Genomic DNA, 19018 nt, shown 5'->3' with positions numbered 1-19018 from the left:
GGTTTAACCCGACCAAGCGAGTCAACGCGCGGGTTAGAGGCGGGTCCCGGATTTGGCCGGACCAGCCCTGCCAAAAACATATATATTAATATATAAATATAATATATATATATATATATATGTATATATCTATTACTATTAATAAAGCAAGAGCATGTTATACTAATTATTTTTGGTATTTTTAAGTGTTCTGACAAAATTGCCCTTCTTTCAAAATTATAATTACATGCATTGCTAACTAAAAAAAAAGTAAAAATATTTAATACACTTACCTAAATTTAGTCCTAAAATTCCACACGTCCACTTCTAAATTCACACACATGTGCATACCCACTAACATACTCACCTACTAACTTCCAATTTTTTTTTATAGTTCATAGTATTTGCTCTTTAAAATGGAGTGCGTGATTGTCTAAAAAATTTCACCATATTAAGATTTTAAAAATAATATATATTTCAATTTAAAAAATATAATTTTATATACACGCAACGCGTGTGCTTCATGACTAGTATTAATAATATATAATCATATTTTTTTATTAAATAATCAACACTGTATCCATAATTTGTGTTTATAATATTTTTGAATTGAAATTATTTTAATATATTATGATATTTTTAATATGAAAATATATTATTATAATTTTTATTTTTGATTAATTATTAATTAAATAAAAAAATGATATATTTTAACTTGTGAAAATATTTTTTGTCTTAAATATTATTAATATAAATTTGAAAAATAAATTAATGACGTTTTGTTAATTTTTAACTTATTTAAAATTTTTATTTAATAAAATTTAAATTATGTGAAATTTGGCGGATCCAACGAGACTAACACGGATTGAACTCGCCTGGTTTTCGGTATGGGGCAGGTCTCGGGTTTGCCCAAACCCGCCCCGTTACCGTTCCTACATATAATCTCTCATAATCTGTACCTTGTTGAATTTTTTTTAAATCTCATTCATGTCAAAATAATCTTCATAATCAACATGCTCAAGTTTATTAATAGAAAAAACATAAAACGTCATAACACACAAACATTTGTGTATGTGTCTATATATATATAATTTTGATCACCTGCACTTTAGAGTGCAGAGTTTTTCGTGTGCGATTTAGTGTAAAAAAAAAACACTAAAACGATCGGTATCGATTTTAGTGGTCGACGCAAGCATGCATAAATGTGCTAATATTATATATATATATATATATATATATATATATATATATATAGTATAAGTCTTTTATGAAATGCTTTCATGTATCTTATATGTGAGACAAGTCAACTATATCAATATTTTTAATAAAAAAATAATATTTTTAATAAAAAATATTATTTAATTTTTGACATAAAAAATAATATGTTTTCATGAGTGATTCAAATAAAAGATCTGTCTCATAAAAATTGACATGTCAGACTATCTGACGAGAATTTTTTTATATATATTGGTCACATCATACGATGATAGACGCAAGATCAGGAGAGCTATATTTTATCTACTTTTATATAATAATAATAATAATAATAATAATAATAATAATAATAATAATAATAATAATAATATATGCAATAATAATCATCATTGGAAGATCCCCACGTATATTCGATATGGAGTTCTCTTATGTTTTGCTATTGGAAAAAATTATATTATTGTTTGACCAAACAAATTACTATTTTTCCTTCACTTTTTTTTTTAAAAAAAAAAACTATTTTAAGGTTTTTACCATATGTTCCTTCCGATGTTTAGATGTCAACAAGAAAATTTGGTTATGGGAAATTGTGCATGTGCGACGTAGTTTTAGGATTAATTGAGATGCTCTAAATGTAAGCTCATTCAAATTCGATAAATAAAACGAAAAGACGGGTGAATGACATATAATAGAATAACACCTTGAAATAAAAAAATAATAAACATCGTGTAATTTGTTATTTTAATTTTCTCTTTTATCATTTAGATTTCAAAATTTTACAATATTTATTTTAATTTTTTTAAATACTCATTTTTTCAATGGAACAAATGCATCTAGGGCGATAGGAGGTTTGAGGGGTTTGGTCCAACCTAAGACTTGCATGCATGCTTCACTTTGGCCATTTCTCGGAAACCCGATTGACACAATTAGGGTTGGACCACTAAAAATTATATTTTTTTAAAATTTAGTTATCATAGCATCGGTCCCTGTAATAACGGTGGCTCCCGATATATGACCAAATATCGAAATTCATAGAACCGAGCAACCCTACGTGAATGGTTATATCGAATGAGATATATGCTCAATGTGATATATGCACATGCAATAAATGTAAAACGATAAAACATTGATATCATGGTACATAAAATGCAAAAAATAAGTGCAACACCTCAGATTCGACGAATGTCTCCAGTATAGCAACACGAGTCTTTTCAATGTGCTTATATCTTCACTCACACGCAATTTGAGAAACTTTTCAATGGGTCACCTATACCAAAATTTCTTCAATTCAAGCACACTTAATTATAAAGTTTTTACGTGATGAACTTCAGAAAAGAAGACGCACCTTGTTAATTGGTATAAGTAATACCTATCAAATCTTTTAAGCCCTCCTCAGCCGTGCAATCTCATATCCACACAGTATTAGAATCTCTCTCATTTCGTTATGAGATCGGTTCATTCATGTTCTCCTTTTTGTTAGAAGACTATTATAAGCCAATCCTTGTTTGTGCAATCTCTTGATACCGACGATCACTCCTCGCCCTTTTGTCAGCCCCGAGCATCACATGCCCACAATCTTTCGTTCAAGAATACCATACTAAGAGAGATCTGTTGTGATACCAACTGTAACACCTCATATTCGACGATTGTCCTCACTGTAGCACACTTATCCTGAGAAACTTCCTAGGGGGTCATCCATCCCAAAATTATCCCAAGTCAAGCACGCTTAACATTAGAGTTTTTATATAATGGGCTTCCGAAAAGAAGATTCACCTTGTTGGTATGAGTAGTACCTATCATATCTTTTAAGTCTCACTCAACCGTGCAGTCCCATACCTACACAATTTTAGAATCCCTCTCATTCTTGTACGAGATCTGTTCATTCACGTTCTTCTTCACTTATAAGCCTGCTAGGAACCGCTTCTTTTCCGTGAAATCTCTTGGCACCAACAATCACTCCCCGCCCTCTTGTCAGCCCTATGAATCACATTAATAATCATGTATAATTGCTTAATATATTAGTCAGTACTTATGTATCTCTACTAGACATGTCGAGTAAACAGAATCCATGGTCCAAGACTAAAGATCAAGAGAACATCATATCCTTATTACTGATCTAAAAGACTTAACTAAACTAATAACTACTCCCAATAACGAATAGGAGTCCAAGGCTATACCTGTATCTATCGTCAGGATTTTGATGTCGTAAGCCCAAAACTCAAGCATAGCTTCGCTATGACCTCGTAAGCACTTAGATATTGCCCGACCCTCGATTATATGACCAAAAATACTCAAATATAGACTGGAAAATGAAAGAAAACTTTGAAATTCGACATCGGGTTATGAATTCTTGAGGCTTATTTATAGGAGAATCTTGAGTGGTCCGATCTCCAGTTTGGATCATTCGAAATGCGCATGCATCGATGTATCGATGTGTCAATAACATGTTGACACATAAGTGGACACTTACATTCGGAAGTTCCGATATCCAGGTTCAGATCATCCGAACTACTAAGTGTCATTGCACTCTTGACACTTCATTGATCCGACTAGTCATGCAACTTCGAAAGGCCCAATTATGTTCCGTGGTTCCACAAGTTTGGAAAAGTTCGAACTTCATTTCTAGGTTCCAAAATATTTAATAACTTTTATTTGCTTAAATAATGATCTTTTAATCATGTTTTAACATTAAAATGAAACTCGGTCATTACAAATGCTATTCCTGAAAATTTTGAGCCAATAATAACTGATCAAATCTATGACGAGGAATTAGCTGCTGATGTTGATCAGGTCAATCAACAACAATGTTGGAATATCACTTACAATTTTTGATGTTAAAAACAACTAATGACAAAAGAACTGAATTAAGTCAACTAAGCTAATAAACTTGGTCCACAGCCTCAACCTGAGTATGTAAAACTGGACAAATTTATAGGTTAACTAAACAAAAGTTGATTGAACGTATAGTCCTTGAATGGAATCATGATCTTAACTGGAAGCAGTTACAATCATAACTGAACTTAGAACCTCGGCTGAACTTTAACTTGATGGACATCTCGACTAGTCAAGTTCACTCAACTAGACCTCGAGTATAACTGAAAATGACCAAAACTGATGTATCAAAAGAATATTCAAAATTTACTGGTCACAATTTCAAAGGACAATCACTTGTGCCTAACCACTTTTGGATAAAAGTTTTTTTGTTCAAGTCCAACGAATATGTTGAAGGGTTGCAGGTGCATTACCATGTACTATAAGCAGAAATGATGATATGGACAAGAGGACAAATGAACGACTACTATTTTTGAAACAAATCTTTTTTTTAAAAAAAATGTGACCATTGCTGAAGTTCTTCTATAAATAAAAGATGAAATTCAATTGAGAAGAGTCTCTAATTTTCTTAGAATTTTCAAGAACTCTCAAGTTTTCAAAGTCAACTGAATTCTCATATACTCAGGATCAAAGATCTCAAGCACACTTCAAGTTTACATATGATCCTGTTTGAAGTATCATATTTGTGCAAATTGAGTTGTAATTCTCTGTAATTTTACACCAGTTGTATATTGTAATAGATCATTCGAGACTAGGAGTTTCAATATAATTGAGGAATTGTGATAAGTCCTAACTGAATCGGGGTTTTACAAGTCGTTGTAATTCTCAAATTATTCTAGTGAAAACCTTGCAGTGAGGGGAAAAAGGGGTAACTTAACAGTATTTAAATCTCCGAACATCCATAAATGTATTCTTGATTATTTACTTTTAGTCGATCTTATTTCCAAGACATGTGTTCTGTTGTTCTAATCTGTCAGTCGACCTCTTTTCGCACAACTTTGTTGGTTAACTGACTTCGACAGTCAAGAAAGAACAATGATTCAGTTGACATCTCAACTGAACTAATTTTTTAAGAAGGCAAGTTCACAAGTGTGTATTCAACCCACTCTACACACGTTCTTGATCATAACAATCAATAATCAAATCCCTTCAACGATACAATTGGTGGAATAAAAATCACCCATCTGAGTTCGTCATAGCTATCCGAACTTCTCTTGTTAGAACTATAGGTCAAATGATTGGAGAATTCTTGCATGTTGCCTTTATATCTCAGTTAAAACCTAAAAAAGATAGATGAAACCCTAACTTACTTGGGTTGGAAAAAAGCTATGCAAAAGAACTTAGTCAACTTGAAAGAAGTTGTGAGAACCGAAATGTCAGTTAAAGAATAAATTTCAATTGAGGATTGAAATTCAATTGAGATCCAAATTTTTGTTGAGGACCAGATTCACTTTCCAAAATTCAGTTGAGCTATGTTCAGCAGATACTATAGTTGTAGCTTCAGATTTGTAACTGACACATTAACTCAAATTCATGGCAAATAATGACAATAAATGAGGAGCATAACAATCAGATTTATCCTTATAAATAGCACTCAGATTTTTGATTCAAGGTTACACAATATTATGAGAAAATACACAACAAAAGTAAGTTTGAGCGTTTAGTTGAGCTACCAGTCCAGTTGAGGAACAACCACTTGAGCTATCTCAAGATCAACCAAAATTTTTGTTTAGCAATCTGTAGTAAGTGGACGTTTTGTTTTAAAGTATTATAATCTATTTTCTGGATTTTCAGCATGTCAATTTACTTTGCTCGAATATGCATTCTGTGATTTTGGTGTACCAAAGCTTGTAAACTAGTGATAGGAATATATATTTTGATTCTCTGAACTCAAAATATCTGGCCTCACCCTTTAGAAGAATACCATATAAGAAACTGATATCAAGTAACCGCGAAATTTGCTGGTAACTTGGTACATTCTCTGAATTTTCTGTTTTTTAATTTTCCTGAAAAAGCATGTCTCTGTTCCAATTCTTTGTTCTAAAAATATTTATGTGATAAAATATGTTAAAATGATTTTAAACAAATGTTGGGAGTATTTTCTCATTTACTGAGTGACACACATATCACTCACCTACCGAAATACCCTCTCAGATATAACTAAAGACGAACTAGATGATGATGAGCAAAATCAATTCTGGGGATGGTGAAGATTGAAGTGATGACTGATGTTTAGTTTCAGTCGTTATTATTTTTAGCCGCTGCATTTAGACTCTGTAACTTTCGATTTAAACCGCAAAATAATTCGATTCCAGTTTATGGAAATACAATGTAATTTCAGTTTATGAAAGAAAATACTTGTTATTTCGAAATTCTGTACTTTGAGACTTGTTATTTAGTGTAAAAACGTTAATTAACGCGATGTCAACTAGGACCAGTTTCGGAGCATAACAGAAGTAAAGTTTGACATCTAGTTCCTAGACCTAACAACCAAACAGTTATTGGAACTAGATAGGTATATGGAATAAACTTAATGACGATGGTCTTTTAATTAGAAATAAAGCCATATTAGTAGCATAAGGCAATAAACAAGAAGAAGGTATAGAATTTGATGCGACATTTGCTCATGTATCTACGTTAGAAGCCATTGGAGGATGTTTCTTGATTTTGCTACATTTAAAAATTTCGAAGTCTATTAGATGGATGCTAAGAGTGCCTTCTTAAAGTGTCTTTTACAAAAAGAAGTTTATGTAAAACAATCTCTTATTTTTATTGAGCATGCATTTCTTAATCATGTATTCAAGCTGTATAAAACTTTATATGGTTTAAAGCAAGTTCCTGGAGCTTGGTATGATACTGTGTTTAAATTTCTAACTGATTATAATTTTATTATTGGTACTTTCCTATTTAAAGGAGTCATATCTTATTAATAAAAATCTATAATGATGATTCATTTTTTGGTCAACTAACCTCAAGTTGTGTAAATTGTTCTTCACGTTATTGGACGATAAATTTGAAATTAGTATGATGAATAAGTTGACCTTCTTTCTTTGTGATATCCGAGACCAAATTTATGATATAATAAATAAAAATATCTTTGTAAATTTAGTTTATCAACTAGTAAAATAAAATTATGATTTGTTAATTTTAAATTTATTTTTAAATTTCAGTTCTCGTCTTAACATATAGTCAGACTTTTTAAATGAATTTTACATGTAAAGAAAACTTGTTATTTTTATTCACCAATCCTATTTTCAAAATAATGATTTATCTTAATTGTCATGTTGATGTGGAATTATTAATGTTTAAAATTTTAAGACTGACATTATATCTAATTATTTTATATAATTATTCTTTGATTATTAATTAGGATTTATGTCTCAATTGATTGTCTTTTAAAATTCTCAACCATGAAAACTCACGTTCAAGTATCTTTATCCATTAAATTTATATTATAAAGTTCATAAAATCCATTTTCCTCCTCAACAGCCTAAAGCAAGTAATCTTAATTAAAACCAAAACAAATTTTCTATCTTGCACTCATCTTTTTGGTTTTTATAACTCATGATATTTAATACAATGAGTCATCATGATGCCCATAAACCCATTTGGTAACCGTCAAGTAATGGCCATTATATGTGGTGTAATGGTGGAGATAAAGAGACTTACTCTAGACTCTATAAATACAATATAAACTATTGTAGTTTCAAATCACGTAGGTAAAATCATGTAAATATTGGTATTGTGCAACTAGTTCACGTAAGGAAGGAAGACTAGGTTATTAGAGGCATTTCAAAAACCAATTCCTGTTCCAGCTAGATGTGAGATAGAAGGTAAGTGGGCTTATATATGTTTTAAAATAATGTTCTTGTTTTTGAAAACTCGATCGTACATTACTCGTTTCATTTTCTTGATTTCGTTTCATCTTTCGTTCTATATGATTTCTCTATTATGCTATGAGATTCTAAAAATGCACTGTTAGGATTCAAATTAAGAAATTGTAAGGAAATTTTTGAAAACATGATATGATAAGGCCCTGATGCGGTGAGTTATAATAACCGTTTAAGGCCTCGTCCCCTTAAATGAATAACAATTAGGGACTGATCAGTAAGTCATGATTAACAAGATGAATAACAGTACTAAGTCTAAGTACATGCTTCAGTGATGATATATTTTGATGTCTTGTTTCGACCTCTGTTTGTCTCTTGTCTTGATTCATGTCCCGAAATGTTCTGGAACATGTTCTTTTGATCTCATATTATGTATATTTTGATATTATGTGTACGATTGACCCCCACTTGCTGAGTATTTTCCAAAACACTCATCCCTTACTTTCCTCCCCAGATAAAAATGAAGAAGAACTTGAAGATGAAGAGCATATATAGCTAAGCTTGGACGGATGAAAAAGGAGAAATTAGAAGTACTGCTATTATCTGAGTTTCTTTGTCTTTATGATGATCAGCTTTAGCTTTAGCTTTAGCTTCAGCTGATGTATTTGGTTTATGTTTTTCTTTATGGGATGTAAGAACAAATTTTGTCATGAAATAATATATATATTGGTTTTTGGTTAAAGTCTGTACTATGAGGCTTGTTGTTTTTGAATGTTATTTGAAAAAAACACCGATGTCGACTAACCTCGGATTCGGGGCATGACAGAAGTGGTATCAGAGCAAAACCAGGTTCTTGATCTTGATGGAAAATTAAGATGAAGAACGAGAATGAATCACTTGGCTTTTAGTAAGTAATATTTAGAATGAGAATGAATCACTTTGGGTATAGTAAATAAGATTTTGAATGAGAATAAATCATTTGGAGATTAGTTAGTAAGTAAGATTGAGAGTAGAAAAGAACCACTTAGGAACTAGTATTATCTTTATATGGCTAGTAGAAATTTTGAGAATGATTAGTTAGACTTAAGTTAAACTCATTTTGGGACTATTATTTAAGTACGTGACCGATAGAAATATTTAAGTTATGATTTTGGATTTATACATAATTATTTGGAAGCTAGCATTTAGTAAATTATAGATAGAAAATTAAGTCATGATTGTCGAATTTTAAGTTAGTTTGGGTATATTGAGTTATAAATTAACTTGATTGGACTATAGGTTGACTTGAAAGATTTTATTAGTGTTAACTTCTCGAAAAAAAAAATCATATTTTCTCAAATTTTGTCAAATCATTGACGCTTCAATCAAGTTATTATACATTTTTATTTCATTTGATTTGTGAATCTTTGTCTAACTTATTAGTAAAGGAAATATTTTTTTAAAAAAAAAATACAAGAAAATTTTCTTCATTTTCTCAAATTTTTCGAGTTATTAATGATTTACTGTAATTTGATTTTTGAATTAATCTTAAACTATTGTTATCTTATAATAAATATATTTAGAGATTCTATTTCGTTGAATTTATAAATAAAATTTTCATGTCTTTTAGACCTTTTACATTTAATTTTACTATATGTATATATTTTTAAATTATATATAGTAATTTTTTTTGGGATCAAAATTAGATGGATCTTGAATATAAAATTTTTATTTTCTCCTCTACTATCATTTTCATTACTGAAATAGATTTTTTTCCATCCCTCTCGATTTGATAACAAGGTAAAATAGATTTTTATTTGAATCGAAGTCTAAGATTTTATAAAATCAATTAATTTTTATATCTATCTTTCATTATTTGTTTACACAAAAATATATTATAATTTCAAGTTTCGAGAACGAAACTTTTTTTAAAGAGGGTAGAATGTGATACCCGTGACCAAATTTACGATATAATAAATAAAAATATCTTTGTAAATTTAATTTATCTACTAGTGAAATAAAATTATGATTTGTTAATTTTAAATTTATTTCTAAATTTCAGTTCTCGTCTTAACATATAGTAAGAATTTTTAAATGAATGTAACATGTAAAGAAAACTTGTTATTTTTATTCACTAATCCTATTTTCAAAATAATGATTTATCTTAATTATCATGTTGATGTGGAATTATTAATGTTTAAAATTTTAAGAGTGAAATTATATCTAATTATTTTATATAATTATTGTTTGATTATTAATTAGACTTTATGCCTCAATTGATTGTCTTTTAAAATTTTCAACCATGAAAACTCACGTTCATGTATCTTTATCCATTAAATTTATATTATAATGTTCATAAAATCCATTTTGCTCCTCAACATCCTAAAGCAAGTAATCTTAATTAAAACCAAAACAAATTTTCTATCTTGCACTCACCTTTTTGGTTTTTACAACTCATGAATTTTAATGCAATGAGTCATCATGATGCTCATAAACTCATTTGGTAACCGTCAAGTAATGACCATTATATGTGGTATAATGGTGGAGATAAAGGGACTCACCCCAGAATCTATAAATACAATATAAACTATTGTAGTTTCAAAAAACATAGGTAAAATCATGTAAATATTGGTATTGTGCAACTAGTTCACGTAAGGAAGGAAGACTGGGCTATTTGAGGCATTTCAAAAACCAATTCCTATTTCACCTAGATGTGAGATAGAAGGTAAGTGAATTTATATATGTTTTAAAATAATGTTTTTGTTTTTGAAAACTCGATCGTACATTACTCGTTTCATTTCTTTGATTTCGTTTCATGTTTCGTTCTATATGATTCTTCTGTTATGCTATGAGATTCTGAAAATGCACTATTATGATTTCAAATTAAGAAGCGATAAGAAAATTTTCGAAAACATGATATGATAAGGCCATGATGATAACCGTTTAAGGCATCGTCCCCTTAGAGGAATAACAATTAGAGACTGATCAGTAAGCCATGATTAACGAGATGAATAACAGTGCTAAGTCTAAGTACATGCTTCAGTGATGATATATTTTGCTGCCTTGTTTCGAACTCTGTTTGTCTCTTGTCTTGATTCATGTCCTGACATGTTTTGATTCATGTCCTGACATGTTTTGGAACATGTTATTTTGATCTCATATTATGTATATTTTGATATTATGTGTACGATTGGCCCCCACTTGCTGAATGTTTTCCAAAACACTCACCTCTTATTTCTCTCCCCAGATAAAAATGAAGAAGAACTTGAAGATAAAGAGCATATTTAGCTAATGTTGGACCGATGAAAAATGAGAGATTAGAAGTGCTGCTATTATCTGAGTTTCTTTGTCCTTATGATGATAAGCTTTAGCTTCCGCTGATGTATTCGGTTTATGATTTTTTTTATGGGATGTAAGAACACATTTTGTCATGAAATAATATACTGGTTTTTGGTTAAAGTCTGTACTATGAGACTTGTTGTTTTTTTAATGTTATTTGAAAATAACTTCGATGTCGACTATCCCCGGTTTCGAGGCGTGACATTCTTGACCTACAACAAGTCAAACAATTTCATATTAGAATCTTCATCAACCAAGCTAAATACAAGAAGAAAATTTTAAATAAGTTTGGCATGGTATGCTGCTCGGTTGCAGCCACTCCATCGAGCTCGTCACCTAAGCTAGGTAATGATGGAGGAAAACTTCGGTTGATGTATCTATGTATAGAGGATTGATTGAGTCACTTTTATACTTAACAGCTAGCAGACCGGACATTAAGTTTTCTGTCAATTTATGATACAAATATGATTTTTACCGAGTCATTGTAGATATGGACCGAATCGACTCGTTTTACGGATTTAGATTCTTGAGATAGTATCACAAAAAACTAATATTTAATAATATCGAAATTTACACTATTTACTATTTTCATCTCCTCAAAATATTTGAACTACATAAATTTAAGTAAATTTGTAATGCCACTATTAGCCATATAATTGTTATGATTACGTCCACCAAACAAATTTATTGCCTACTAACCAATGTTGGGTTCAAGGAAAATTCTATGATGGTGAAGGAATAAGTTTATAATAATAATAATAATAATAATAACAACAACAACAACAACAATAATAATAATAATAATAATAATAATAATAATAATAATAATAATAATAATAAGTTATTATCATCATCATCATCATTTTTTTTTTCAAAATTTATCTCTCGAAAATCATTCGAATTTTATTTCAGTCGAAATAAATAAATAAATTGAAATATAAATAAATAAATTTAAATCACCTTCAAATAAAGTGGATTTATATAGTTCGTAGAAACAAACTTCAACATTAGTTATATATTTAAGTACCACTTGGATGGCAACTCAAAAAAAAAAAAATCACTTGGATGGTGTGACGAGATCAATTATGTATGCTCCAACAAATTTCAATACTTTTCAAACCAACATTATTATATTCGTTTGAAGAAAAATTCAATTTATCTATACTTAACCGATTATTATTATGAGTAACTAATAAAAAATTAAGAGTATCAATGACTTGCAAATTGAAGATGGATTCTCGAGTTAATTCAAAGCATAATTGTCATAAGGCAAGTTGGTCTTTCAAATTTATATTTATATTTGTGATATGAGTTGATCTGATCTATACTAAATCCTAGATTGTGTTATAAAATCGACTAAACTCGTGACTAGGGGTGCAAACAAACCGAATCGAGCCGAATAATGGTAAAATTTTAAGGTTCGAATTCGGCGCGATAAGAGTATATTCGAGTTCGAGCTCGATTCGAAGTTCGATAATTTCAAATATTTTGGCTTGAGTTCGGCTCGAAATGAAGTTCGAGTTCGAGTTCGGTTCGAAATATTCGAACATATTCGTGAACTATTCGGATATTATGGTTCGAAAGCTCGAAATGTATATATATTATTATTTAATTATATTATATTAATTAAATATTAAGGCTCGCGAACTATTCGTGAACTATCGAACATAGTAATTTCGGCTCGAGCTCGGCTCGAAAAAAAGTTCGAACATGTTCGAATTCGGCTCGAGTTCGATAAGCTCGAATACAAATCAAATATTTATCGAGCGAACTCGTATAGCTCACGAACAGGTTCGGTTCATTTGCACCCCTACTCATGACATTGTTCATGTTAGTTTTTGTGATTGTGATAAACCTCTCGACCTAAAAAAAAATAAAAAATAAAAATAATCTGCTTTCCTTTCCTCACTCTACTAATGGTTGTTAGCATAGCACTTTGTTTTGTTGTATTTAATTCTCTCCCTTTTTCTTCTTCATCTGACCCTAAACCTCTCTTTGACTCCAAGTCTTGGTCTTCCCCATTTATCGCTTACACTCCCATTTCCCCGTGCTAACGATATTACTTCAGGGGTTGTCTCAGATTTTGATTCAACTTCAGCTTCTCTCCGCGCTTTCTTCATAAATTTGAGTTCTTTATTTTTCAAACTCCATTTTTTTTCACTTCTTACCACTGTTGTTTTTCTTTTATTTATTTTTTTGAATTCTTGAGCTCGAAAGATGGTTAACGTCCAATGTAGTAGCTTTTCTATAGTATGTTTCTTGATTAGTCCAGTTCTTGAACTCTACGGATTCCAATGCTCAGTTTGAATTCTATGTTATCATTCTTTTTTTGAGTTTTCCAAGTGCCATTGTTGATGGGTTTTTCAAGCTCGTGAGTGTGTGTGAAGTGTGGAGGAAAGATGAGATCTTTTGCTTCATTTCGAGTTCTGTTCCTCAGTTTGGGACTATTCCTCGTGCGTTGTGTTGCATTCCCACTAAATGAAGGTGAGAGCTACTTCTATCCTTTAGGTTGATATCATGGATCTTGGTTTACCGCTGAATAACTCTGTAATAGTTAGTTTGCTTGCTTTTGTTTTTCCCCAAATTTAGTTATGGTTTTATTATTAATCTTTTAATCTCTTTGCGGGATATTATTTGAATCTTTCTTGAGATGATCTTGATTTTATCAACATTGATGAAAAAGGATAGTGATTATAGCTATAGACTGTAGTTGAATTGCAGTTCAGATTTTGAAGAACTTAATTTATCTTATCATTGAATCGGGGTTCAATTTGCTGCAGTTGAAGCTTTAATCTCCTTCAAGAGAGCTATCATGGAGGATCCATTGTTGGTTTTTTCAAACTGGAATTCTCTGGATTCACATCCTTGTGGTTGGTCTGGCATTTCTTGCTCTGTAGCTGGAGATCATGTCATCAAACTGTAAGATTTTCCTTTCACTTTGGTGACTAACCAAATGTCACAAATGCACGTAACAAAATGAGATTGGGTAGAATTTATGGTAATGTTCTGTTAGTTCTTGATTACTTAAACTATGATCCATTCCTGATGCCTACTCAAATTTACAGTAACATATCAGGGGCATCTTTAAGCGGTTTTATTGCGCCTGAACTGTACCAGCTCTCGGTTTTAGAAGAATTGTGAGTTTGTATTTTGGATTTTTACTATAATTGATTTGGTATCCGGTAGTCGAGGTGGTTTGGACCAGTAGGAACTTAGGTTTCTGTTATGCTGGATGTTTGGATTGACTAATGTATATGGCTGTTGAACAGAATTTTGCATGGAAACTCGTTGATTGGCATTATTCCAAAGGAAATTGGCATGCTAAAAGGCCTCAAAATATTGGATTTGGGCTCTAACAGGTTGACAGGAATGATTCCTCTTGAGATTGGGAACTTAGCCAGCATCGTGATAATGTTAGTGGAAATTATTGTTATGCAGATAAATGATTCATTGGTAAAATAATTTATCTTTTGAATCTCGTTTAGTTTCTCTCATTTGTTGTGATCTGTTTACAGAAACCTTCAATCCAATGGTCTGACCGGAAAGTTGCCTTATGAACTTGGTAACTTGAAATACCTTGAAGAGCTTCGGCTTGATAGAAATAAGTTTCAGGGAACTGTCCCTACCAATTATGGCTCAAAATTCTTATCCAATACTAATGAATTGTAAGCATAGAACACTTGTTTCTACGTGGTTACATTATTGCCTTGTGACTTAAAAGATTTTTCAATGAATACATTATGATTCTTTTCTGTATCTCGGCTCTACTCCTAGCTGCATGATGGCATTGAATTGCGACAGATTACATAGCAGTTCAAATTCAGGAACCCATTCCTTAAAGTAACTTTTCATATAATGACTAAACTAGGCACTCTTCAAACGGAAGTCCTATCCATGATTGTGGAGCTTCCCAATTAAAGGTGGTTGACTTTTCGTATAATTATTTGTTTGGAAGCATACCCAAGTGCTTGGATTATTTTTCAAGGTAGCTGATGCATTTCGTATTGCTTTACCTATTTTTATTTTGTTGACTTTTCATTCGAAGAACTATTTAATATTAAGGTTTTGACATAGATCTAGCTTCACTGGCAATTGCCTTCAAGAGAAAGATCCCAAGCAGCGTCCTTCTGCAGAGTGCGGTAGGTTGCTTTTCTTTTACACTCCACAAGAACGATGCTCGCCTCGCCTAATAAGCGGGAAGAAACATGGATTTGTTAAAGAATCTATCACAGAATGAGATTTTTAATATCATTAAGATATTGATTCAATTTTTGGTACTATTTTATTGTGATTTTTAGATAAGAAAGATCTGTCATATTTTGTCACGACCATAGACATGCACAATAAAAACGAGTATTCATACCACTTGCTAGTTGCTACATAGAAGAAATACGATAATGTGACCAAGCCTTGTGAAGATTATGCTCCGAGAATAACCCTTGAATCTTACTTGTCCCTATCTCAAGCTAGACCACTCTAAACAACAAAAAGTTTGAATGCCCTTGACCAAGTACTCTCCCTTTTTGTTCTCTTTTTCTCACTCAAACTCTAACGGGACCCTTTTTTCTACTTCTTTTTGCTTAGTTTGGGTATTGAGGGCTTACTATATGTGTGTGTGTGTGTGTTTGTGTGTGTATAGCGTCTGTGTTGTTTGTGCTTGTGCTTCCTCGGTCCAAAACATATTTTACCCTAAGATATTTTTATGAAAGTGAAGAGGCGATGACTGTGATTAAAAAGATGAAGCATTAATGAAATTTTAGTTGTTTGGGAATTTTGTCATGGACGTAAACTTTCATAGCTGAACAATGTAAATTCTGTATTTCGTGGTATTCTTCTTCATCATATTTTTATTATTTTAAATTCAATAGATTTATTTTTGAAGTTTAACGGTGACAAAAGTTATGATCAAGTGTACAATTTTCATATTAGGTGGTGCATCACCCTCTAATAAAACCCATCAAGGAGTTAACCCAACAAATAGGCCTGTTGAAGGTGAATCAACACACCGTGATAAATCATCAAAACCTGTATGGCTCTTGGCTCTTGAAATATTGACGGGAATCACAGTGGGCTTGCTCTTTGTGGTTGCTATTTTTACTGCATTTCAGAAATGCAACAGCAAACCTATCCCATGGAAGAAGTCTTCAAGCATGAAGGAAAATATTACCATTTATATTGGTTAGTCTCTCCATATCTGGCTCATATGAATCCTAATTTTCAACCTGCAATATTGTGATAATGGTACATATTCTAGCCTTGTGTAGTAACTTTATCAAACATCGAGTTTTATACAGATTCTGAAATACTGAAAGATGTTGCGAGATACAGCAGAGAAGAACTTGAGGCGGCATGTGAAGATTTCAGCAACATAATCGAATCATCCCCTGATAGTGTGGTGTACAAAGGCACCACAAAAGACGGCCAGGAAATTGCGGTGATATCCCTTTGCATCAAAGAAGAGCAATGGAATGGCCACCTCGAACTTTACTTTCAGAAGGAGGCAAGTTTTTCTTTATTTTTACTCGCATATTATGGATTTTTGGAGCTTACTTTATTTCGTCGCAACTCCCTATGTTGATTTGTAAAGTTGTAAACATGATTTAGGTGGCAGATTTAGCAAGATTAGATCATGAAAATGCTGGAAAGTTGGTGGGATATTGCACGGAAAGCAATCCACACACAAGAATGCTGGTGCTTGAATACGCATCAAATGGAACACTTTATGAGCACCTTCATTGTTCGTTATCTATGCTACCTTAGTACTTTTTTCCCTTTTCTTTTTGTTCATTTTATAACCTGATCATTTTTAACAGAAATTATATGATCAGTTGCAGATGAAGAAGGATGTCAATTTTCTTGGGTACGGCGGATGAAAATTATTATCGGCATTGCAAAGGGACTAAAATATCTTCACACAGACGTTGATCCGCCATTTACGATATCTGAGCTAAACTCTACTTCCATTTATCTAACTGAAGATTTTTCTCCAAAGGCAAGGCTAAATGACTTATTTGGCTAAAATATACCTTTTGTCCAATCATGTTTTTAAAAAAAACAGTTTTATTTTTGTATTTATAAACGAAGTTGAATGTCAACTTGATCGAGAGTGTGATTAGATTTTCATATTTTCGTTATATGAGCTAAAATCTAATTCCATTTATCTATGTTTCATTGCAAAAGTAATCGTGCTCTGCAGCTTGTAGATTTTGAGTGCTGGAAAACGGTTCTCTCAAGATCAGAAAAGAGCTCAGGCACCATAAACAACATGGGTGCTGTGTGTGTTCTTCCTAATTCTTTGGAAAGACGACATCTTGACATTCAAGGAAACATATACTCATTCGGGATTCTATTACTTGAAATTATCAGTGGTAGACCAACATACAGCAAAGAAAAAGGGTTCTTGGTCGATTGGGTAATATCCATGATATACCCTTTATTTCATGGTTTTGATTTAGCGTTTCATGAAATAGTCCATTTCGTCGTCTTACCTGATGATCTCTCTTATCAACAATGAGTGCAACTCCATATAAAATGTGGACGCAGTTTTGCTTGTAGATAATAAATCAGATTTAAGTAGTGTTTGAGAGATATTCTAGGAAGCATTTATGAGGTTTTACTTCACAAAATTTCACAAAATTTCAAAAAATTTTGAAGAAAAAACTGAGAAATGCTTTTTAGAAGCTCTCACAAACATTACCTTATATAGTTCAAGACATAGTAAACTTGTATCCAAGCACAAGCTTTTTCTTATTCATTATTCTTATTGCAGGCTAACAAATTCTTGGAATTGCCTGATGTAATTTCATATGCGGTGGATCCGGAGTTAAAACACTTCAGATACGAGGATTTGAGAACCATATGTGATGTCGTAAACCTATGTATCCATCCCAATTCGAGCACAAGTACTTCGATGCAGCATATTTGCTCCATTCTCGAAAATGGTATAGATACTTCCATCTCAGCTGATCTTAAGGCCTCATCTCTCGCGTGGGCGGAGCTCGCTCTTTCTTCTTGATGACACAGATATAACACTGTAAATCGGAAATATATATATGTGCTAGTGTTACTTTTCCTTACCATTTATTTGATTTCGATTTAATCTTTCACGATCTTAATCAGCCATAAGAGTGTGCAAATCTTGCGAGCTGTACGAAACATAGATATTGTTCTGAAATCGTTTTTTCATATTCTATACTGAGTTTTCTTCTCAACTGACCCATTTTTTTTTATCGGTTTACAAATTTTAGGTGAAGTTGAAGTAATACTATGAAGTAAATTATATTTGAAAATCATTTGGGTTATATTTAGATGGAAGGATTTAGATTTGTGGGACGAATTATGCATGGATTTCAAATGATTAAATTAAAGTGTGGATCTGAAATCGAAGCAAAAAACAATAAAAAAAATACTAGAACTTTATAAAGGATTTCAATTCCTTGATTCTAATTTTGAGTCAAATGTGTATAATGAATTTGGGACATGAATTTCCATTTCAAATCTTTCCATCCAAATGCAACAATGCACAATATTATTCACTCCAATGCTATCTGCTTTGCCAAACCTGAGTCTTCCTTCCATTGTTTTGTTTTTCTAAATTCTAAGTGAATTTTTCATGGTGTCGCTTGGTTTGTGGTATGTGAATGTGATCGTAAAGATCTATAATATAATGATAAATAAATATAAAGAAATGAATAACATAATGATTTTTAGCTTCAATTATTGTAAATTTGGCAAAACACAGACAAATATGATGTGAAAACCGAATTTTGTTTAGTCAAGAACACTAAATTTTCGAATTCAAATGCAGCCAAATCTTTAACCAAGAAATTCGAATGTATGCAGTCATT

At 31.6% G+C, this 19018-nt stretch overlaps 1 protein-coding gene across 2 annotated transcripts; it reads left to right on the top strand.

The window, feature by feature from the left end:
• Positions 1–13141: 13141 nt before the first annotated feature.
• On the top strand, positions 13142–18385 carry LOC140861823 (probable LRR receptor-like serine/threonine-protein kinase At1g63430). 2 transcript variants are annotated; one of them, XM_073264828.1, is made up of 13 exons: positions 13142–13655; positions 13952–14090; positions 14237–14308; positions 14441–14584; positions 14687–14836; positions 15040–15156; positions 15246–15310; positions 16101–16349; positions 16466–16671; positions 16776–16908; positions 17006–17163; positions 17368–17583; positions 17941–18385. In XM_073264828.1, the coding sequence occupies exons 1-13, from the start codon at positions 13571–13573 to the stop codon at positions 18184–18186; spliced, it is 1980 nt and encodes a 659-aa protein (XP_073120929.1). In that variant the 5' UTR covers positions 13142–13570; the 3' UTR covers positions 18187–18385. The 2 variants fall into 2 exon arrangements, with proteins under 2 accessions (XP_073120929.1, XP_073120928.1); XM_073264827.1 differs by having other exon boundaries at positions 17000–17163; positions 17941–18383.
• Positions 18386–19018: the final 633 nt, after the last annotated feature.

This window comes from Henckelia pumila, chromosome 4, assembly GCF_033568475.1.
Source record: "Henckelia pumila isolate YLH828 chromosome 4, ASM3356847v2, whole genome shotgun sequence".
NCBI classification, from domain to species: Eukaryota; Viridiplantae; Streptophyta; class Magnoliopsida; order Lamiales; family Gesneriaceae; genus Henckelia; species Henckelia pumila.
This window is presented reverse-complemented; position numbering and strand designations above follow the sequence as displayed.

Coding starts and splice junctions, on each gene's coding strand:
- LOC140861823 (XM_073264827.1), top strand. CDS start 13,571: ATGAGATCTTTTGCTTCATTTCGAGTTCTGTTCCTCAGTTTGGGACTA. Junction 13,656..13,951: donor TGCATTCCCACTAAATGAAG/GTGAGAGCTACT, acceptor AATTTGCTGCAG/TTGAAGCTTTAATCTCCTTC. Junction 17,164..17,367: donor CTGAAGATTTTTCTCCAAAG/GCAAGGCTAAAT, acceptor CGTGCTCTGCAG/CTTGTAGATTTTGAGTGCTG.